The sequence below is a fragment of the Oncorhynchus keta genome, chromosome 11 (genome assembly GCF_023373465.1).
Source record: "Oncorhynchus keta strain PuntledgeMale-10-30-2019 chromosome 11, Oket_V2, whole genome shotgun sequence".
Lineage (NCBI taxonomy): Eukaryota > Metazoa > Chordata > Actinopteri > Salmoniformes > Salmonidae > Oncorhynchus > Oncorhynchus keta.
Window position 1 is genome coordinate 49392957 of NC_068431.1, and position 24306 is coordinate 49417262.

At 42.2% G+C, this 24306-nt stretch overlaps 2 protein-coding genes across 2 annotated transcripts in view; one reads left to right on the forward strand and one right to left on the reverse strand.

Annotated features, from left to right (window-relative positions):
• Positions 1-1792: 1792 nt before the first annotated feature.
• Positions 1793-11257, reverse strand: LOC118390491 (transcriptional activator protein Pur-alpha-like). Its single transcript, XM_035781113.2, has 2 exons — positions 11082-11257; positions 1793-4938 (listed from the first exon to the last, which is right to left on the reverse strand). Exon 2 carries the CDS (start codon positions 4859-4861, stop codon positions 4004-4006), a length of 858 nt encoding a protein of 285 aa, XP_035637006.1. The 5' UTR covers positions 4862-4938; positions 11082-11257; the 3' UTR covers positions 1793-4003.
• Positions 11258-13726: 2469 nt separating this feature from the next.
• The window catches only part of LOC118390492 (pro-neuregulin-2, membrane-bound isoform-like), a 108533-nt gene continuing 97953 nt past the window's right edge, over positions 13727-24306 (forward strand). The window contains exon 1 of the mRNA XM_035781114.2: positions 13727-14293. Coding sequence (XP_035637007.1) covers positions 13885-14293 — 409 coding nt within the window. The 5' untranslated portion in view covers positions 13727-13884. The remainder of the gene's footprint in view (positions 14294-24306) is intronic.

The window sequence follows — 24306 nt, forward strand, 5'->3', positions numbered from 1 at the left end:
CTTGAATGAATTTGTCATCGTACGAATCATATATATTGCCACTATAGCAGTGCTGAGTTTGCCCTCCTAAATGTAGGCCACATGGCCATTTTGGGTCTATGAATAATGAATTTGACTCAACATACTGGGCAGGCAATGTAAATGCATACCTGTACCAGTGGAGGCTGCTGAGGGCAGGACAACTCATAATAATGGCTGGAACGGAGTGAATGGCATCAAACAAGTGGAAACTGTGTGTTGGTGTATTTGATACCATTCCATTAATTTCACTCCAGCCATTACCACAAGCCCATCCTCCCCAATTAAGGTGCCACCAACCTCCTGTGACCCGTACCTTTCTTTGCATTATATTCCAACGTTCACATTGCCTTTGCATCTTAAATAGCAGGTCTCCTTCTGTTCTAACACCAGCCCGAAAGGAATGTGCTTGACCTTTGAGCTCTGATGTCCATGGGTAGCCAGCGTCAAATGCTAACCTACACAAGAAGTGAAGATCTTGAACAAACCGTCTTTAACACTGGGGATTGTAAAAGTGTAATCATAACCTTGTGATGCCCTTTCTTCAGAAGTGGTGTTTTATAATACATAATCATTGCTAGTCCTGAAGCTTCTCATAACTCTTAAAAATATGAAATCAGTAGCATATTTTAGTCTCTCCACTGGCAGTGCAGGTGGTGGTTGCTCTAGTAGTCCAGCAGTGACAAACATCTATAGATTTATGCACCCTTTGGACTTCAAATCGCACATTGATGTCAATGGGAGGTCCGCACACACATTTTAAGTTGTATTGCAGACTGTTAGGGCTTTGACATACAGTATTTGCAGTCAAATCAGGTGGTTACAGTGTGAAGCTGTGAGCTCATGACATGGGAAACATAAGACCCAACGAGCTGCTTACACAAGGTGGTAGAACGTTGAGCTGTGAGTGTTAGTGTCTAAGCCCTTGTTTGGCAAAACTAAAAAAGACAGAATCCTCCTAGGATCAAACACAAAGTGCATACCAAAAAAGCGCTGCCGACCATATAACCCATTTGGACATAGTAAGTCAATACATCACAAACATGAAATAGGCGACATGATACAGTATTATCTGATGGAAGAGCTGTAGTGTTTCTGGAGGTTACCAATATCCATAACCCAAATAGACAGCGAGTAGAAAAACCCTGCCCAGTTTGGCAGTCCTACATTGCTATCTTACACGAGAGATTAAAAATGTATTAAAAACTGTATTCAAATTGGTAAAAATGTACATAAAATGATATTCCATGCATCACCACCGAATGAGTTAAACCCATAATCCTCTTTGAAAAAGGGAAGCGACGTAAGAGAGAAGAGTAATATCATTTCTACCAAATTGATTGGTCAGACATGCCATCCAGTTAGGAAAGCAATGTGCTACAAACAACCGCTGAAGACAGGAGATAACCACACACCTTCATAAGTATCGTACTGGTACCAAAGCACCATTTTAAAGCAAATCAGGAAACATGGCTGCATGCTACTTCTCCTTTTCACCCAAACTCAACATACATTCTCAGCCCCTACAATCAGCTCAGCCCATCACTTCACTCTTCCCAAGCCAGAGGGAGAGATGATAGAGGCCCATGAGACAGACAACACTATTCCTCATCCATAGCATGTTAGTTAGTGTGAATGTTATGGCGTTGGTTGTGCCCCTCATTGGGCAGAGTTAAGCTTCGCTTTGTTAAGATTGATTTCTCCTCCCAGACCTTTAAGTGCAGATAAAGGCATGTAAAACCTTGAAAAGAAATAAACATGGAATTCAGCCACATGCTTTCAAATATTAATCATATATTTAATTGATATACATATATTGCCACCATTGGCACATAGGATATTGCACACAGTAATGAAATGTTGCACTGAAAATAAAAAATAAAATATCCTCTGTGAGCAGAAAAAAACATTCAAAATTACAAATAATGTGGAATAACATTGAAAAGTTCAAACTAAAAACTAAAACAAAATAAGACATGCTTACTACTCCCCTGTAAATGAGGTCTTTAGCAACTTACAAATTACACATTACTGCCCAAGTCGTAGAACTACACACAGAAAATATCACAAAGGGGGGGCTCCAACAAGCGTTCTGAATCCAGTCCACAGTGATGTTTCCAATCAGCCACTGCTCTCCGCGACCACCTCACCGGGCTTGGGCCTGTGAAGAGCAGGTTCCTCCGCATCGTCTTCTAGGTGACCACCCCCTTCCATGCTTACATGTAGGCCGATACCTGGGCGGCTTGGGGGCGGGAGAGGTCGGGGGAAGGAAGGTCGCAGGAAACACTTAGTAATCTGCCCCTTTACTTTAGGGTTCTTAGCGAACCCTTTAGCACCACGAGTTATGCTGTGGCATGGGGGGGTCAATACATGGGGGGGAACAAAAGAAACCAAGTCATGATCCAAAGCACCAGGCCAGCATGTAAGCATGCGGAGTGTGTAAGGCACCGGGTTGTTTATATGTTGAAGAGGACGCACCCATTCGGGCATCAGTAATACCAGTAGCTCCAACCAGGGGGGCTCAAGGACAGTTAGGCCTGCTGCTTTTCACTCCATTCAATCTGCCAAGTGATCTTTTCACGGAATACTAAGGTCAATTTGTCATGGTCTGATTATTGTCCGTTTCTTTGGAAACAACTCACACGGCTTATAAAACTCGATGAGATATCCAGAGTCATACCAGTATTCAAGCTAAAGAGTTGAGCATTGGCAGGGATGAAAACCAGCTTGGAGAGAGGTCCTTGAGCCACTATGTTGGAAAACCAACATTCGGCGTTGTACAGGTAAACATGCAGCAATTAACACTCATTGGCACCTTGGCATCCTATTGGTTGACTGATATTTTCTGTTCCTTTTGTGAGTCAAATTCCCCCAAACAGAAAACCTCTGTTCCATAAGTGCTGACATTGACGTACATTTCAGAATCACAAAACCATGCTTTACTTTTTCGTCTTCGCACTCAATAGACCATGAAGCCAATTCGGCGGTGCTAGCAGGGTTGAGTGCTCTATATTACAAATGTGCTGTTCTCGAGCACTTGTCATGTCATTTGCTGCATGTTGTCACTGCACTTAATCTAAGACAAGTACCTTTGATATATATATATATATTTTTTTTTGTTTAAACACACCGCATGACAACGAGACACAAAAGGTAGTCTATAGTGTACCGATCCGCATGACGACAATTTCAATTTCAAATAGAAGTTACAACAGTAATAATCCTTTTGAAGGGATTCATGTCGAGTTCCATTGACCAGTTCAATGTGTTCCGAGTTTGATGCAATGCATTACACAAAAGAGTGACCACTTTCCCCTTGCATGACATTGCCTCTGTACCTTTTTCAGACTGCATGACATCGAAACAAAATTCCTATGCAGGCCTAGCCCTCATACATGTATGATTTGTGTAAACACATCTCTACTCACAGGGAAAGGTAAATAGGGTGGCAAGTACACAATGACAACCCTTTAAAAAGGTTAAAAAAAAAAAAAAAAAAAAAAAAGGGTTTTACATTTTGGTTAAAAAATAAAAACAACTAAAATATCTGATTTGTGCTGAAGTCATTAGCTCACATGGAAAGGACTTTCTATAACTCGGCAATAATTCCATTTGAAAATTGCAAACACTTTTTATAATAGCTTTAACGTGTACAAAAGTTATTGGTTAATAAGGGAAATAAACACTCAGTTCTTTATCATCTGTCATCAAGTAGGAAACACGGTTCATATATAATGTTATTACTTTGTTTAGCAGCCGCTTACTGTATTAATGGTGGGTAAAAGTGGGTAACATCCAGCGATGGGTGACAACATGTCATAACTGTCAGTTTGTGTAGGTTTCTTTTTTGTGGGTGGTGCTCCCTTGGAGTTAAACAATTACAGTTAAATCTTTAGATCTCTTTCTTTTTACAGTAAAGTTTATTATAATTTCTCTTTTTGTTATTTTGACGACTTTTTTTTTGTGTGCATGTTTTTGCGCTATATCAATCCTCGTCCGCATCATCAGCATGCGTCTCCTCTTGCTGTTGCATCTCACATGCCCTTTTCTCCCGCTGTTTCTCTTGGATCTTCTTCATCTCCTCCGCGTATTTACAGAACGTATTCCCAAACTTGGACCACACTTTGTAGGGCACCGTGATAGAGTTGCGGTATGTTGGCTTCACCTCACTTACCCTCATGAACACTCCGTATTTATTGGAGCCCACGTCGAAGAAAAAGCGTTTGTTGTCCACTGTCAAGGAGGTCCCTTCGGGCAACTCCGCAGGTTCGTCATCTACTCCGTAGTCGTCAATGAGTTTAGCCAAAGCGTCACGAAACTCAATAAGTCCCTGGGCAGGAAGAGCAATCGTCTGGCCTTGCGTGGATCCCAAACCGGGCCCCCGGTTCACGGTCTGTCGAATCCTCAGAAACCGGCCTCTCTGGTTCTCTTTCAGATCCATGTAGTACTTCCGATTCTCCCGAACCAAGAATTCGCTTTTAAGTGCTCGCCTCGGCTCATCCTGTGCGATGTCCGGATTGCTAGGACCTAATTGGGCATAATGTTCGATGAAGTCCCCTAAGTAGTCACGGAACTCTACTGCCACTGACATGGAGAGAGTGAGGCGGCTCTTGTTTCCCCCGGCCCCGACTTCGGCTATCTTCAAGAAGCGGCCTTTTGCGTTCTGCTTCACGTCCAGGTAAAAACGTTTGTTTTGAATGTCAACCCGTTTCGACGCCAGCTCTTGCGTCTCGTGCTGCAGCCCGGAAGCCGAGCCCGCCCCTCCTGTCACTGGGTGCATGGAACCGACGCCCGGGCCCGTGGCTGCTCCTCCCTGCTCACTTCCACTGTCTCTGTCCGCCATGATGCTGCCTGCCTGCCTTCTCCCTCTGTCTACTGCAACCCCACAGTCAGCCAGCCACGCCACCACTCTCGCGAGATCTACACAGAGGGAAATACAAGAAGAATATCTACCTAGACGGCCTCAAAGTGGAAATTCTATATTATCCTTTAGGCCTAAATACAATCGTGGCGCATTAATACAGGAATAGCCTATTTTCATCCACGGTTTAAATGCTCAGGCTATTCTGTGTAATGCAAGCTTACCACTTCAAAACTGAAATCGAAGTTATTATTTTGACTTATAAAATTGGATGAAGTGCAATCCAGAAGTGCAGTAAAAGGTCGTACTTTACTTGAATCGTCTGCGTAAAACATTACCGCGTAAAACCGTATGCGTAAAAATGGCTTACCTTTGCCAATGGAAAAAAAAACATTTAGCTCTATTATTCCTCAATAAGGGGTTATTACTGGGTTTATGGCACTGTTTGGTATTGTCTGTTATGTTTGCGAATGTGTTGTGTGTATATGCCTGGCTATGTTTTTATGATGAAATGGGAAAATATGGTGTCAAAGCAGTGGGGGAAAAGGGGTGAAATAAAAACTAAGAACTCTGCTTCCCACAAGCCACACGTAGAATGATGACAGCTTATGGTGGCTTCAATCCAGAGGCTCACATTTGAGGCAACATTTTACATTAGGCTACATGCGTTAGGTTTGCCCGTGCGGCGTGCAAATACCCTGCACCATCTATTATACTTAGCTATTGGGTTTCACACCAATTATATTTCACGTCTTGTTAGTCTATCCAATGTAGGCCTACTAATTGACCTTCGCTGTTACCATCCGAGAGCCTCGATTCGGAAACCTTTGCCGCTTCTCTATTTCAAGTATTGTGAGAGAAACCCCTATTTGGCAACAAAATACAAAAACATTGTCTGCACAGGTCGCTAATGGCCTAAAAGAAAGACCACAAATCCTACCGCTGCTAGGTTTAATAAAACGGTCTGCTGATTTAAGTGTCTCGGTTTGGCTTATTTATTTTCCTTTGTATGTACAGTTGTCCTTACCAACCTTTCCTGTTTCGACCTTGGGATGATATGATTCAATTTAAGCCTAGACAGACACGCAGTCATGGTGATAGGGTGAGTCTTTCTTTCATACTCCTGTCTATGTAGTCTACTTAGAGAACCGTTACCATTCGTTTTCGTTAGGCCTACCAAATAGAGAGCAGGTCTACCAAATAGAGTATTTGTTAGGCCTACTAGAATATGGGCTACATGTCATGATTGTGCACTTATGCGATACATACTCGATTCTTAGGCCTAGGCCTACATTGATCTGATGTTTTTTTTTGGGGGGGGGGGGTAAATTAAAGCCAATTCTCTTGATTGAATACGAAAATAGTAGGTCTGATCTCACGAGCTCCAAACTGCACAAATCACTTCGTTCATTTTGTTTATATTTTAATTCAACTTAACATGTCAAATTTACATATTTAAATATGATAATTGACATTACAACATTTTTTTTATGGAAGTACTTAAACTGGTAGACAAAAACTAGATATGTAGGCCTATAGCCTATTAATTAGCTTATTATTATCCTCGTCGTAAAATTAAATCCATCCGTCCAAATGAACAGCCTTCAGAATTGTGTTTTTCGGATGTTATCCAAATAACGCATCTTATTTACAGGCAAATTGTCTTCTAACTTTTGGGAATTAAAAAAATGTGCAATTATATCTAGTCCATCATTAGCCTATGTAAAATAGCATGTTTTTTAAACAAAAGTAACAATATGTCGTGTGTAATCGAATAAAAATGTTTAATCCTACATAATTATGTTTGCTGAATAATGTTATTTTCTACTATATTTCAACTGTAAATGTACGTTCCTTTTTAATGGATGCATCATTGGTGAAAAAATAGCTATTGCCATTGTCAGCGTGTAAGGGAAGTGTTAAACTGTGTATTTGTCCCTCCCCCCAAAATGCTAAAGTTATAGCGATTATCGTTGCAATAAAATAAACGTGCATAGAAGAACACGCATACAAATAAGTGTAACTAGTATGGGACAAAAACAATTGGAAGGAATTAAATTGATCTAATATGTCGAATATAAGATGCTAATGTGATTGTTAAGTTCCTTATTATTCAGATGTCATTTAATACGTTCATATATGACAACGCGCATCTTCGTTTGATATGCGGGATGTTGATGTTCACCCGAGGAAGGAGGAAATTGCAAAGATGGTGTCTGATGCGCTGGCTTTATTCCCTCTTTCAGGCCTATGGAACTACCGAAAATCTATCAAGAAATAAACAGATTCAATACTTTTCTAGTCTAACCCACATGCAGGCCATCGAATGATATACATTGATCGTTCTGGAAAGGATCATTTTGGCAATACATACCTCAATGCCAGTGGGAACTATAGGCCTGTAGCCTAATCTGACACAATTCATTTGAAAACTGAAACTTGGGTGTCTGAGCACTGTAGGCCTATTGTCAACGAGACAAATATTTTCATTTTAAAAGTGACGTTGACACGAGCGGTAGATGCACCTTAATGTAGCCTATTTGTAATTGTTTAGTTAACACAAATGATTGCAGTTGCTTCGCTGGTCTTGTGTGTCATCACAGTGAAAAGAGTATTATTCCCGAATGGACTTTGCTTTAAAGTGTTTTTCATATGGCTTCATTCAGCCCAAATACATTGGTTATTTTTTTCCACATTGCTGGACAGATTTTGTGTAATTATTAATTTATTTGTGAAAGTGGAAAATAGCCCTATTAAATGAAAATTGTCACCGTTGCTCAAGAAAGGTAGGAGTATATTACGGGACATTTGTTGGAAATAAAATGATAGGCCTATCTGAGACACCAAGTTTGAAAACGTTATCATAGCTTACAAATTGTTTACAAATGTGTCAACAAGACTCAAAGGTTTAGTGAAAGGTGATATTGTATACGTTCAATGTTTTAAGAAGTGGACCGAAGGGAAACTTAGAACGAAAAGGAAACGGTCATGATGTTGCTGAAAAACACTGTTGTATTGCTTCAGTCTCATTTGCAACTTAATAGGACCCAGAAAACGTTCGTAGAGAACTGCTCCTATCTATAGGCAAGTTATATAACAACAATACAATTCCATGGATATATGATCGTGTCGAGCGTCTCTCTCCCTCGTCCATCAGTGCAGAGGCCTGATGAGAATTTGGTCACAGAATTGTTTTTTTAATTGTATGTGATTCTATCCTTCGACTAAGTTATCCCACTGCCTCGTTTGGGATTCACACATCAGACTATATTGTGCTAAGAAGGTAAGATGAAAATGTGTAGCTGATTTTTGTACTGAGCCAACAAGAGTTTAAGAACATTCAGGTTTTATTTATTTTCCCCTAAGTTTGTATTTTGTGCATCCTCCTTTGGCATGGCAGCTTTTTCCTCTCTCTCACACACACACACACACACACACACACTTCTTGAAACATTAGGTTGGTGTTCTACTTCCACTTGTCATAAGAATGTTCTCATGGGCGAAATTATTTTTCTTAACTTGTCTTCTTCATGAGTCCAAAGATGTTGAACTGTATTGGACAAGAACATTGGTTCAATGGTCCCTTGATACGTTATTATTTGGATTCATGCTTTTGACCATCCCCACAACAGGATGACTTATCTTCATGGGCACATGGGTGAAAGAAGCAGAAAAATCACAGGAAACAGATCCACCTCTGAAAATAGAGGAATGTTCTGCCTTTTCTCACTCAGTAGCAAATATTACACTAATGAAGTCTGAAGGCGATATACATGCATGTTTCATGAAGTAAAACATCTCTAAAATGCAGTTTGAACAGTTTGTCCGACCTTCCCTGGAGTCACATTTGCATTTTCATATGCTGGCATATGTACGTTTTATTTTGTGTGTTCGTTTTGGACCATTTGTCGATATTAGAGAAGGTAATGATCCGTTCATACACATTCTTTGATCTTTTGTCTCATTTGGCCCAGGATGCTTATTCCAAAACACACACGATCAAAAGCTACGTTTGAATACTCTAGAACAAGCGGTACTCAACTCTGACCCTACGAGGTCCGGAGCCTGCTGGTTTTCTGTTCTACCTGATAGTGAATTGCACCCAGATGGTGAACCAGGTCTTAACCAGTCCCTGATTAGGAGGTGAACAATGGGGGGGAGCAGTTGAACTGGCTTCAAGGTCCAGAGTTGAGTTTGAGGGCTCTAGAACATGTCCAGCGATCTCATAAAACACTTCAAAAAGGTGTCATGTCAGTCAAAGGATTGCCAAAGGATGATGCAGAAAACACTGACTAGGCTACGGGGCTGTGAATCCATGTGACAACATTGTCATTTCTGGAGGTAAAATAGCCTGTTTGTTGTAGAGGTAACCTAAGCTACACTCTAAAAAGAAAGGGTTCCAAAACGGTTATTCGGCTGTCTCCATATGAGAACCCTTTTTGGTTTCATGTAGAACCATTTTGGGTTCCATGTAGAGCCCTCTGTGGAAAGGGTCCTACCTGGAACCAAAAGGGTTCTACTTGGAACCAAAAATGGTTCTTCAAAGGGTTTGAATTGAAGCACTTATTTGTCACCATTCCTTTTGATTCAAACACAACGTTCCATGTTTGCCCATCGAAGAAGTGGTTTGAATGTGACTTTGTAGACCTTACGGTCTTGACATTCAGGAGATAAAGGTGCTCAAAGTTGACCCATTTTGCATATCTCATGCACCATACCATGAGACATCCATATCTTCATCACTGGAAAAGATAAACAGTTGAGTTTTGATATCATTTAAAATCTTACAAACAGTGCTGTCAAAATATGTAATAATTTGTAGATTAATTTTTTATTTGTAATTTTTTTACATTTTTAAAGTAAATTGTCTAAAAACGTGTAAACGCAGATATTTCTCATATTCACATACGTTTTTAGCTTAGATCCTACCTTACATCCTCTGAGGATTTTGTGTTCCCGCCATCTGTTGGGACTCAACAAGATCTTGAATACATTTCAAATCATAGAAATAGGTCCATTCTATGAATTCTCTCTCTTCAGACCACTGCAATTTAGCTTGTAGGTTACACTATTAAGATGTAAATTGTGTTGAAATGTTTACTTCTAATTACTACCATAAATATTGGCCGCTGGTCCACCCACGTTGAATGTCAACATAGAATAGACATTACCATTTATTATCTATATTTATATTATTTGAATAGGTTTCCCATGGAGGACTGACGGTATCATTTAAAACAGATATTCCCATTCAGGTCAACATTCTCTGATGTGTGGACCGTCAACCATCTTCGTGGTACCATTTGAAAGTTGACAGTTCAATGTTATTCCAATTTTAATTAATTTATCAGCCAAAACATGACACCCACCCTTAAACGGTGGCGGGCACAACACAAAACCTCAGAATTGTGTAAAATAGGCTCTAAGCTACAACATACGAGTTCTTAGATGGGTCAAATTGACATGAAAGTTCAAATAAAATGCCACATTTTCTATTACTTTTTTCCTCGAAATAATAAAGTTATATCAACTATTTGTATTTTCCAGTGATGAAGACATGGATGCCTCTTCCCACTGGGCACACTCAAGGTGGGGATCAACGTTGTTTACACGTCATTTCAATGAAATTACGTTGAATTGACGTCTGTGCCCATTGGTATGGGATGGTATGGTGGGGTCAACTTTGAGCACCTTTATTTCTTGAATGTTTTGGCATTCAGGTGACTTTCTGAGCCCTTCTACAGTGTATGGAAAGGGTTTGTTCAAATCAAAAGGGGTGCTGTCAAAAAGTGATTGAATTCAAAACAAAGGGTTCTCCTTTGGGTACAGCCGAAGAACCATTTTAGGTGCTAGATATCACCTTCTTTTCTAAGAATGTATGACTCAAACCCGAGGTGCGCTATGTAAGTTGTCAGTCTCCATAGGCTTCTGCAGACATGTCTTATACGCTGCTGTCGATTCACTGCAGTGCCGGTTGTCAACATGGCTTGATTGGCAACACTTTCGATATTATCGGAAACCTCGTCCATCATGTTAATAAGGCTGCCGAATGTCCACTGTTGAGGGAAATCGCTTGCAAACCGAGGGCACCGATTAAGTGAGAGGATTGCAGTAATGAACCCAATGACATGTAAATAAACCCGTCGTCCTCTTCCCATCGTCACAGACCTATTAACGTGCAACAAGGACAGGCATATCTTACCCCGCTTAGTCTGCAGGCAGAGCGCCTGAACAGCTTCGGCGTAGTCTCGTAGCAGACAGACACGAACAATTAAAAGGTGAATAACTCCTTATAGTCCTACTGTCAACACTATACAGTGGTGCTGCCTCACTGATTCGCCGCTTCACAAGATGGAAAGAAACAGCGAGTCGTGGCATGGAGAGGGACGCACGTAGCCTACAAGTTTAACGCCGCACGCTTGTCCTATGATGTCAGCACGCTCAGTTACTGGGTGAACTGCAAGAGGCGTGCGCCTCGCACTGTTTATCTTTAGAAATTGCAGTTTAAGATTTCTCAAACCCGCTAATACTTTCTCGACACATGTCTGAAGAGAACCACAAGCTGGTGTTGCTTCTTATACCAAATCGATCCCTCCACTTCAAAAGGCATTTAGTCCTTAGGTCAGTTTAATCGGAAACAATATACATCGTAATTCATTGAACACACCTTTTTAATTAATTGAACACATTTGTGTGAATTGAAAACCTTGTAGGCCTCTTCTGGGTGTAAAATAAAGGATGGTATCGTTTCCCTGCGCATATCCCAATCACGTAGGCCTAACAATGTAAGTTGGGGGTGAGGTTGTAAGGTTCTCTTTAGTTGATCGTAAGATAAAACCTACCTGTTTATCCTGAAAGTCAGAGACACACATTTTCCTAGATGTGTCATATGACAAAGTAAATTAGCCTACACGGGCGGTTTAATGTAAGTCTATTCTGGGTGGTGGTTACATTTAAATGGCAAGGGAAATGTATTTTAATTGGTATATTAAATATATAAGACAACAACTGAAGAGACCACTTCTAAGAGCCTCGTGAAAGTGCAAGTAAATTGCATCTCCAGTTGGACGGGGTGCGGTTTCAGCACCATGGACAGCGCCACCCTGATCTCCTATCTCGTGCATTCCATGTGATACTCATGGGCCATTTCTGATGCTCATCTAGCCCTTTCGTTCATTGGCCTATTTGTTGTAGAACCTGTGTCAAACTTTGTCAATGGTGTGTATGAGAGTTTCTGAAGGATGAATGGGGTGATATGAAAGACAGACTTGCCCACTGGGCACAGACATAATTTCAACGTCTATTCCACGTTGGTTCAACGTAATTTCATTGAAATGACATGGAAACAACGTTGATTCAACCAGTGTGTGCCCAGTGGGGAGGCTGGGGAGAAGTTTTCCTTCGATGTTTTTAGTCAACCTCCTGCATGTTTTAGGCTGTGTTGCTAATATCCGTCTGTCTGTTTTTTTCTGTCTTTATTGAGTATGATGCTAAAAAAAAGGGTCACATTCGAGGCGAGCATTTCAGAATATGACCTCACGTTCCTCACCTGCTCTGGGGAACGTTTGTTGGTCAACAGATGTCGCCCTTCGTGAAAGCATTCAGCTTCATGTCCAGTGGTTTTCTCCGCATTCAAATGAAGCCCAACATAATATTGACTTTTAACTTAGTTGACAGATTCACTTCAAACGAGACGAACATTATGTCTCATCTGAATGTGTAGGCTATATATAATCAATTCCCATTTCATATTTTCTCTCCATGCCATTACGCATGTCTCATTGACAACCCACACAACACTATTTGAATATGCACCCAGTGTCTGTCCATGCATGGCAGATAGCTGTGTGTTCTCCTGTCTTTAAAGCCCGATCGCAGCTGTTTTTAGTTGTATGGCTTTGATGCAGCGCCTCAGCATCTGTTTTCTTTTCAGAGGCAGAACCACGAATGTGGCCCGAAGACAAGGGCATGACTTCATAATGGAATGAGACGCAAAACCCATTCAAAACAGTATGTTAAAGAATCCGAGGCTTTGAATCGCGCTTTCACTGCGTTAGTCATCGCAGACGAAACCCCTTTCTATCTGCTGAACTGACTGCAGCTGCTTTTTCAAGCGATCTTTTATATATATATATTTTTTTTTTCTCTGAGGGATAGGCCTATGCCCACTGTAATACGCAATTTGAAAACGGGACGCGTGATGCATTTTTCTGTTTTATTTCATTATTCAATTTGAACGTGAAACCGTTTGGTGATGGGTAAGAGCATGAAGTGATTGTCATTTTTTTGTCGGCGTTTGGGGGAGTGTGGTGACCGAGCTTTGGTGTCGGGGTAGGCTATATCATAGCGCTCCAATCTTAAATATCCTTTTTGTGGTGGAGCCCTTAGCAATCGAGATATTTCTCTCCGTCTCTGGTAAGTGGGGGAGGCGGAGAGAGACAGGGCAGTGGGAAAAGGCGGTTTATTACCCGTGGAACAAAACACTGTTTCGTTAGGGGCATGAATCGTATGCATTTTTTTGCAAGTGGACTATAAAACGAATTGTTCACTGCAGCATTTGGCGTATTTTCTCTGCGGCGAATGATAAAGAAAACCATCAGTGCTGAGCACGGCGCCCACCCGACCACTGCAATTTTTGGGCAAAGATAGACTGGCGTCGTCTTGCGGATAGGCTACTATGGCAGCATAGGAGCATCTTCTGATGGGGAGAATCCATGAATCCCTTGCATTTTAGAATGTGTTTTTAGCAGAATGCAGTGATGGGATTTTAAACCCAGCCTCATTACGCGGTTTCCGGTTCCAAGCTGGTATTTCCACATTGCAAAATTATTGGAAAAAACAGCGGATCCCGATGGCATGGACACTTACGCAAGGTCTGCCGCGCCGCCGTGCTACTGGAGCCTATTTGCTGTCTCTTCCTTCCACCCAGCTCCACCGCCATCGCCCCGCAGCCCAAAGAGCCCTGCCGCAACGCGATCAGCCACCACCGAGCCAAAGCAGGCGGCATGAGGCTTGATTCAGTACATTTATCCATGCTGGTCATCGGGGTCTCCTTCGCCTGCTACTCCCCGAGTTTGAATTCCCTGCAGGACCAGGCTTACAAATCCGCTGTGGTGATCGAGGGCAAGGTGCAGTCCGCGCCTCTGAACGTCTCAGCGGAGCCGTACGGTGTGAGTGTCAAAGTGCTGGACGTGTGGCCGCGGAACAGCGGGGGTCTAGGACGGGAGCAGCTCGTCACGGTGGGGGAATTCGGATCGGAGGCTCCGTGCACCACAGTGATAAAGAATCACAAGTACATTTTTTTCATGGACCCAACCGAGGATCCCTTGGTTTTCAAGGCATCGTATGCTCCCCTAGATACTAGTGGGAAGAACCTCAAAAAAGATGTTGGGAAGATATTGTGTGAAAACTGCGGTAAGTTTATTCTTTAATCTTGCCAGTGAAGTCGAACCTGGCAAAGAATATATAATGATTATGACTGTAGCTGCAACTGGCCATACGTTCTTCCCCTGTCAATATGTCTAGCTACATGTGGAATAGTGATTTAATGTTTGAGAGTGAGTAACAGATGGTTAAGGGTGCTCATGGGGCACCTCTGCTGCAATATTCGAATATAGAAACATTTAGGCTAGAGGTATGAATAGGATTCATGATGCCATTGACAGACACACAGACACACACACGCACACACACACACACACACACACACACACACACACACACACACACACACACACACACACACACACACACACACACACACACACACACACACACTTTACATTTTTGATTTCAGAAACGCAAGGCGTGGATCATTTGGTTGATAAATGAATTACCCACGGTGCAGCAGGCGTTGCATCAATGCGAGTTTCGATGCAGTAGGCCGTGGAGCACTCACATAAACACGCATATACACATGCACGCACACACGTGTATATTGATTCTCGTGGAAATCTGTCCTTCATGCCAAAAAAATAATTATAATATTATTTGCAAATGCCAAGTACGGTCACGTTTCTTAAAGTGGCAGTAGTAGGCTACATGTCAATTCAATATGTTTCATATTTCCATGAAAATCTATGGTGAGGCACCCTGGTTGCTTTGCGCTTGTGTTCTGGGCCTTCAGAGCAACCGTGCCGGGAGTGGATCCCTCTCAACACAAGTTAGGATGCATCGAACCTGTAGCCTACTTCCCTATCAACGTCATACTATGCTGCTCTCTGCGTATTAAGGAAGCAAACTGCTATGGTCAGGGGGTGAAATTGATTTTCGCACAAGCAGGGGCTGTAATTTTTATGGGCCATGGCTCTCACCTTCTATGTTCAGTTCCCGAAAGTAAAGAAGCGGTAGTAGGATACTAGGCTCAGCCATCGAGAGAAATAGGTCAATTGGATGTACAATGCTCGATCTTTCTTGCCACGTTTTGAGCAGCATACGTATTGTTGCATATGCTCTATGTGTAAGACAGCAACGTGCAGCCAGAATCAAATTAAGACCAGACTCTCCCGACTTCCTTGACCTCGAGGAAATGGCTGAATTTCACCTCATTGAAGTTATCTCATTCCTATGTGTGGTCAGTCTGTCTGGTGCTCTTCTGAGTCATGCTCTCATCGAATGTATCAGCTACAAGAACGAATTGTGACACTGACTGGCAAAATAACTATTTAAACCCCTGTCCATGGTGCTGATTCTTTGGCGCCAGCAACTGACCAGAGTTGCTGTCTCTTGCTGATTCTTTGGCCCCAGCAGAGTTGCCGAAGGCCTAAATGGGATGAGCCTGACAACCTTTCACGTGATGACTCAAATCACGAAGGATCTTCATATCACAGGAGGTTGGTGGCCCCTGAAATGGGGAGGACAGACTCATGGTAATGGCTGGAGCGGAATAAGTGGAATGGTATAAAATACATCAAACACATGGTTTCCATGAGTTTGATGCCATTCCATTTGCTCCTTTCCAGCCATTGTTAGGAGCTGTCCTCCCCTCAGCAGCCTCCACTGCTTCATAATACCACCGGGAATGGAGCTACACCTGTCAATTTAATGGTCCGTAGTTTTATATTCTTACTTATGTGACTTGCAGGATGGTTTCAGTTATAAATGCAATTCACTAGTTTACAGGTCCTGGATAGTAGCAACATGCACGTTTAAGATCCAGTTTAAGCTTAAGACTTGAGAAAATGGGAATCGTATTAAGATTTCTGAATATAGAGCTTTATGTTGATGTAGACGATGTATTGCCATGCCATTAAAACTATAGCGGAGCGTGGGTGCTGCATTGTTGAGGACATTTTAAGTTGACCGTCTTGAGTTAAAGTTGTGACACGCCAGGTTCAGCATTTAGCAGCATCTCTCGGTTCCAGCTCGAATGAGGCACACCTTGTTCCTCACTTGATTGGTTGATGGGTGGATTATGCTACTAACAAGGAGGGACTGCAGTTTCTACCAAAGTGACCGAGGGTTGCTATTTCTGAACATTTCTCACATATTTCCCCTTCAGCTGGCAGTTTAGTTATAAATAAGATAAGGGAGTTTATACAGCACCAAACTGTAGGTCAGAAAGTATTAATAAGACTATTGTGCTCTTATTTGATGTGATTGTCTTAGAACCATTCTGGAATCTGATAGGAGGCTCCAGTTGGAGTGGCTGTTGTAGCAGTGGTTGACTTTGTTCCTCTCTGGTTAGGCAGGCAGTCAGACAGAAGTATAGCATGGGCACACTGACTGACTGGGATTTAAAATATGTCACGTCTGCCTTTTTAGCTCACATTTTGGGATAAGAATAGTATTTTTTTGCCAGTCCCTTATGGCTCAGCCTAGATTGAAAGACTGTAGTTGCACGTAGTGTGGCGGGGGGCCCTAGCTTTTTGTCGACTCATAGACCCCATGGAGGAGACCTACATATTAGCACCCTCTAGCCTATGTATTTGTCTGTGTATGAGTCGTGTGTGTGTGTCTCTATTTCTGTGCTTATCCTTGGCTGTAACTCTGTGTGTGAATGTTTGCTGTCTTTCTGCATAGCATGCATTTCATATCCAGACAAACATTGCATAAATAAGTACCAGCACATATGATAGGAAGGAGAACACAATTGCAAAATAGTGTTGGTATGGCACTGGAGGGAAGTATCTACTCCCACTGCTGACAGGTCACAGCTGCAGTGAGGTGGGAGGCATGGATTTGCCCATGGCTCTGTACAGCAGTGAACTGAGAGAGCACTCTGGCACAGAGCACAGCTACATGGCACAACACACACATAACACCAGGAACAGATATGATCTGGTATTCAAACAGGTAGGCTTTATGGATTGATATGACTGCAATGGGAATCTGAGGTTAGAGGTAGATTGTTAGTGTTGTCAGGATATACCGTATACAGTCAAACGTTTGGACACACCTACTCATTCAAGGGTTTTTCATTCTTTTTTTACTATTTTCTACATTGTAGAATAGGAGTGAAGACATCACAACTATTAAATTACACATATGGAATCATGTAGTCACCTCAAAAAGTGTTTAGATTTTAGATTTCCAAATATATTTTAGATTTTAGATTCTTCAAAGTAGCCACCCTTTACCTTGACGGCAGCTTTGCAGACTTTTGGCATTCTCTCAACCTGCTTCACCTGGAATGCTTTTCCAACAGTCTTGAAGGAGTTCCCCATATATGCTGAGCACTTGTTGGATGCTTTTCCTGCGGTTAAACTCATCCCAAACCATCTCAATTGGGTTGAGGTCGGGTGATTGTGGAGGCCAGGTCATCTGATGCTGCACTCCATCACTCTCCTTCCTGGTCAATTAGCTCTTACATATCCTGGATGTGTGTTGGGTCACTGTCCTGTTGAGAAACAAATGATAGTCCCACCAGCAAAGCACCATCACACTTCTTCCTCCATGCTTCACATTGCAAACCACACATGCAGAGATCATCCGTTCGCCTACTCTGCATCTCACAAAGACACGGCGGTTGGAATCAAAAATCAAATATTTGGACTCGTCAGACCAAAGGACAGATTTCCATCTGTCTAATGTCCATTGCTCGTTTTTCTTGGCCCAAGCACGTCTCTTCTTCTTATTGGTGTCCTTTAGCAATGGTTTCTTTGCAGCAATTCACCCATAAAGGCCTGATGCACGCAGTCTCCTCTGAACAGTTGATGTTGAGATGTGTCTGTTACTTGAACTCTGTGAAGCATTTATTTGGGCTGCAATTTCTGAGGCTGTTAAGTCTAATGAACTTCTCCTCTGCAGCAGAGGTAACTCTGGGTCTTCCTTTCCTGTGGCTATCCTCATGAGAGCCAGTTTTATCATAGCGCTCAATGTTTTTTTGCGACTGCACTTGAAGATACTTTCAAAGTTCTTGACATTTTCCGGATTGACTGACTTTCATGTCTTAAAGTAATGATGGACTGTCATTTCTCTTTGCTTATTTGAGCTGTTCTTGCTATAATATGGACTTGGTCTTTCACCAAATAGGGCTATCTTCTGTATACCAACCCTACCTTGTCACACAACACAACTGATTGGCTCAAATGCATTAAGGAAAGAAATGCCACATATTAACTTTTAACAAGGCACACCTGTTAATTGAAATGCATTCCAGGTGACTACCCCATGAAGCTGGTTGAGAGAATGCCAAGAGTGTGCAAAGCTGTCATCAAGGCAAATGGTGGCTACTTTGAATAATCTTGTTATTTTGTTTAACACTTTTTTGGTTGCTACATGATTACACGTGTTATTTCATAGAAAATAGTCAAAATAAAGAAAAACCCTTGAATGAGGAGGTGTGTCTGAACTTTTTTACTGGTACTGTATTGTGAAGAACACTAGGGTTAATAGAATATCAATAGATTTTGATAGGTTGGGATGAGGCCCTCTGTTGGTAGAGACTGGTACCTGGTTGCCGTTTGGGAGGCCTGCAGGCAGCAGCTTCATCAGGTGCATCTCTTTGTCCAACTTCCTTACTGCTGGATCGATGGGATTTTGTTCCATCGCTTCAGATCATACACAGAGTGCCTGTGCTCACATATGGGCTGTTTTTGTATAATACCACAAGCAATACAGGAGGATCTTATAACTCACTTACCTGTAGCGGACATTCAAATAAAATCAAAATCAAATCAAATATATTTATTTAAAGCCCTTTTTACATCAGCAGGTGTCACAAAGTGCTGTAGTGTTGCTCTTGTACTTGTACAGTAACAATGTATACTAGTAACAGCAATGTATTAACTTGTTGTGACATGTTATTATTAGATAGCATTTAAGTATTTGCGTTATTTGCAGATTAATTGCAATAGTAATGGAGTTTAGACTTTTTGAAGTTTGTAGTTGTAAGGCAACAGGGGTTTGCGGATGTCAGAAAGGCCACTGTGTGATGGACTGGGGGCTGACTTAGCAGTGGGATCCTCAGAAAGGAGTTGTTATTGATTCAGGTCACACATGATGATCAATGTTTGTGTAGGGTGGTGTGTGTGTGTGTTCCCTGGGCGATGTATTTATACACTGAGCCTCGCTGCCTCTTTCCTCTACTCTCTAGGGCTCTGTCACCAGCCAGATGTACGACTGCTAGACCACAAGCTACGGGAAAAGAGGGCAGGGCTATTTTCAATGGTCTCTCTCTCCTCTTCCTGGATCGCTCATTCAATTACACTTACTCACATTGACTGATAGACGTGGAGCCACACAAGCTATTACTAGTAATGGAATGAGTCAAAAAGAAACCATAGTCAGTAAGTACCAACCAGACCATCAAAGGAGTGCTTTGACCTTTGATTAAAGCTATAGAGTATTTAAAGGTTCAAAGGCACAGTAAGAGCGCCGACGGACAGGGTTCATATGAAGACACAGGGGTTGTTTATGGATAGTGGTTGTTTTTAGATGACGCCACTGACGTGATATCTGTAATGATCCCTGGATTCTAGTGAAATATATAATGTGATTTTCCCATCACCACAGCAGTTCTGTGAGTCCGTGGTGAGACGGAGTGTGTGTCCAGGCCCAGTGGGATCAGAGAGCTTCTGGGGTTATGAGGGATAAAGAGTGATGCTAGGCCAAGCTTCCATAATACCTTGTCATTGACGAGTTGTACAATTTATCTCCACAATGCTTCAGACAGCCCGCAAAAGGCCAATGCTGTGGCTGAGTGAATTCTGATATGAGATATTTAGACAAATCCATTGGCAGAGCTATGTCATTTCTAACTTGTTGCTTCCGCTGCCAGGCCGCAACAAGTCGTTGTAGTAATTCCATATCAAGTTCAATGTTGTCACCGTTCAGCGAAGTGCTTCCTTGCAGGTTTCTTCTCGACAATGCAACAACAATAAGAAATAATAAAAGATTAGAATACGAACGTAAAGTAAATGGCTCAGTAGAATAGAATAAACATTTAAATATAAGTATAATACAGGAAGGCACAATTTATAATAGTCCAATATTTACACTTGTTTTGGGGAAGGGGGATGGGGGACACGTTTTTAAATTGTGCAGTATTAATCATAATAGCAAGTCTGGTAGCAACAGTTGTGATGTGTGTGTAGTGTGTGTGTGTGGATGTGTGTATTTCTGTGTGTGTGTGTGTGTGTGTGTGTGTGTGCTTGACTGTATGTGTGCTAAGGTGCGGAAAATAAGAGCAGGTGGTCAGTCAGGTTCAAGTGTTCAGCAGTCTGATGGCTTGTAGATAGAAACTGTCTCTGAGCCTGTTGGTATTAGACCTCATGTTCCGATACCCTCTGCCTGACGGTAAGGGAGAGAACAGCTCGTGTCTGGGGTGTGTGGGATCCTTGATGACGCTGCAGGCCTTCCTCAGGTACCGTTTTGAGTAGATGTCCTGGATGGGTGATAGCATGGTCCCAGTAATGTACAGGGCTGTCTTCACCACCCGCTGGAGGGCCTTGTGGTCATGGGTGGAGCGATTCCTGTACCAGGCTGTGATGCAACCGGTCAGGATGCTCTCGATGGTGCAGCGGTAGTATTTGGAGAGGACCCATGGCAGCATGTCGAATTTCTTCCACGGCCTTAGGAAGTAGAGACACTGTTGCTCCCTCTTGACAAGAGTGGTGGTGTTGTTAGTCCATGTCAAGTCCTCGGTGATGTGCACGACGAGGAACTTAAAACTGCTGACTATCTACACTGCAGTCCGGTTGATGTGGATCGGGCATGTTCCCTCTCTTGCTTCCTGAAGTCAACAATCAGCTCCTTTGTTTTGCTGCTGTTGTCGTTTTTGGTTATCAGGCCTTGGCCTGAACCCAGCAAACCTAATGATGGAGTCGGTGTTGTGGAAAGCCACCCAGTCGTGGGTGAACAGGGACGCTGGCGTCCAACCTCGACAACAGCCGGTGAAATTGCAGGGATCAAAATTCAAAACAACAGAAATCCCAAAATTCTAATTCCTCAAACATACAAGTATTATCCACCATTTTAAAGATACACTTCTTGTAAATCCAACCACAGTGTCCTATTTCAAAAAGGATTTACTGCGAAAGGACACCATGGGATTATGTTAGGTCAGCACCAAGTCACAGAAAACCATACAGCCATTTTTCCAGCCAAAGAGAGGAGTCACTGTAACGGCTGTCGTAGGTGGAAGAAGGTGAGGACCAAGGTGCAGCGTGGTACGTGTTCATACTTTTATTAAATGAACACGGGAATAACAAAAATAACAAAGAGAACATCCGAAACAGTTCTGTCTGGTGCAGACATAAAAACAGAAAGCAAACACCCACAAGCAAAATGGGGAAAACAGGCTACCTAAGTATGATTCTCAATCAGAGACAACGAAAAACACCTGCCTCTGATTGAGAACCATACTAGGCCAAACACATATAAATATAACATAGAAAAAGAACATAGACTACCCACCCCAACTCACGACAAAGACATAAAAAAGGAACTAAGATCAGAACGTGACAGTCACAAAAAGCAGAAATAGAGATAAAATTAATCACTAACCTTTGATGATCTTCATCAGTTGGCACTCATAGGACTTCATGTTACACAATATACAGTGGGGCAAAAAAGTATTTAGTCAGCCACCAATTGTGCAAGTTCTCCCACTTAAAACAATGAGAGAGGCCTGTAATTTTCATCATAAGTACACTTGAGAAAAAAAATCCAGAAAATCACATTGTAGGATTTTTAATGAATTTAATTGCAAATTATGGTGGAAAATAAGTATTTGGTCAATAACAATACTCAATACTTTGTTATATACCCTTTGTTGAAATGACAGAGGTCAAACATTTTCTGTAACTCTTCACAAGGTTTTCACACACTGTTGCTGGTATTTTGGCCCATTCCTCCATGCAGATCATCTCTAGAGCAGTGATGTTTTGGGTTGTTGCTGGGTAACACGGACTTTCAACTCCCTCCAAAGATTTTCTATGGGGTTAAGATCTGGAGACTGGCTAGGCCACTCCAGGACCTTGAAATGCTTCTTACGAAGCCACTCCTTCGTTGCCCGGGCGGTGTGTTTGGGATCATTGTAATGCTGAAAGACCCAGCCACGTTTCATCTTCAATGCCCTTTCTGATGGAAGGAGGTTTTCACTCAAAATCTCACGATACATGGCCCCATTCATCCTTTCCTTTACACGGATCAGTCGTCCTGGTCCCTTTGTAGAAAAACAGCCCCAAAGCATGATGTTTCCACCCCCATGCTTCACAGTAGGTATGGTGTTCTTTGGATGCAACTCAGCATTCTTTGTCCTCCGAGTTGAGTTTTAACCAAAAAGTTATATTTTGGTTTCATCTGACCATATGACATTCTCCCAATCTTCTTCTGGATCAATCTTCTTCTGGATCATCCAAATGCTCTCTAGCAAACTTCAGACGGGCCTGGACATGTACTGGCTTAAGCAGGGGGACACGTCTGTCACTGCAGGATTTGAGTCCCTGGCGGCGTAGTGTGTTACTGATGGTAGGCTTTGTTACTTTGGTCCCAGCTCTCTGCAGGTCATTCACTAGGTCCCCCCATGTGGTTCTGGGATTTTTTGCTCACCGTTCTTGTGATCATTTTGACCCCACGGTGTGAGATCTTGCGTGGAGCCCCAGATCGAGGGAGATTATCAATGGTCTTGTATGTTTTCCATTTCCTAATAATTGCTCCCACAGTTGATTTCTTCAAACCAAGCTGCTTACCTATTGCAGATTCAGTCTTCCCAGCCTGGTGCAGGTCTACAATTTTGTTTCTGGTGTGCTTTGACAGCTCTTTGGTCTTAGCCATAGTGAAGTTTGGAGTGTGACTGTTTGAGGTTGTGGACAGGTGTCTTTATACTGATAACAAGTTCAAACAGGTGCCATTAATACAGGTAACGAGTGGAGGACAGAGGAGCCTCTTAAAGAAGAAGTTACAGGTCTGTGAGAGCCAGAAATCTTGCTTGTTTGTAGGTGACCAAATACTTATTTTCCACCATAATATGCAAATAAATTAATTAGAAATCCTACAATGTGATTTTCTGGCTTTTTTTTCTCTCATTTTGTCTGTCATAGTTGAAGTGTACCTATGATGAAAATTACATTTTAAACACGGGCTACTTTCTTTTCACTTTGTCATGCAGGCCAGTAATATGGAGCGAATGCAATGTTGTTGATCCCTTTGTATTTTTAAGTATTAAGGTGGCAGCATCATGTTTTGGGTATGCTTGTCACCGGCAGGGACTGGGGAGTTTGTTAGGATCAAATTAAATATGAAAGGAGGAAAGCCCAGGTAAAAAGTTAGGATAAGGAAAACAGTCTTAATTATTTTGCGGGACAATTACACAAAGGTTTATGCAAAAGACAAAACAGAATGGCTTTCCAAGACTAGTTGAGTGTTCTTGAGTGGTCTAGTCTCAGTCCTGACTTAAGTCTGCAAAGAAAATCAGAGACCAGGTTTAAATACCACTGTTCATCAATGATCCCAAACCAAATTTACTGAGCCTGAGAAATGTTGACAAAACATAGGTACATACAGTGCCTTCGGAAAGTATTCAGACCCATTGAGTTAGAGTTCTAGAGTTCCTCTGTGGAGATGGGAGAACACTTCCAGAAGGACAATTATCTATGCAGCACTCCACCAATCAGGCCATTATGGTAGAGTGGCCAGACGGAAGCTTGGTGGTGGTGGCAGCATCATCCTGTGGGGATATTTTTCAGTGGCAGAGACTGGGAGACTAGTCAGGATCGAGGGAAAGATGAACAGAGCAAAGTACAGAGAGATCCTTGATGAAAACTTGTTCCAGTGTGCTCAGGACCTCAGACTGGGCCGAAGGTTCACCTTCCAACACGACAAAGACCCTAAGCACACAGCCAAGACAATGCAGGATTGGCTTCTGGACAAGTCTGAATGTCCTTGAGTGGCCCAGCCAGAGCCCGGACTTGAACCAGATCGAACATCTCTGGAAAGACCTAAAAATACAGAGCTTGAGAGGATCTGCAGAGAAGAATGGAAGA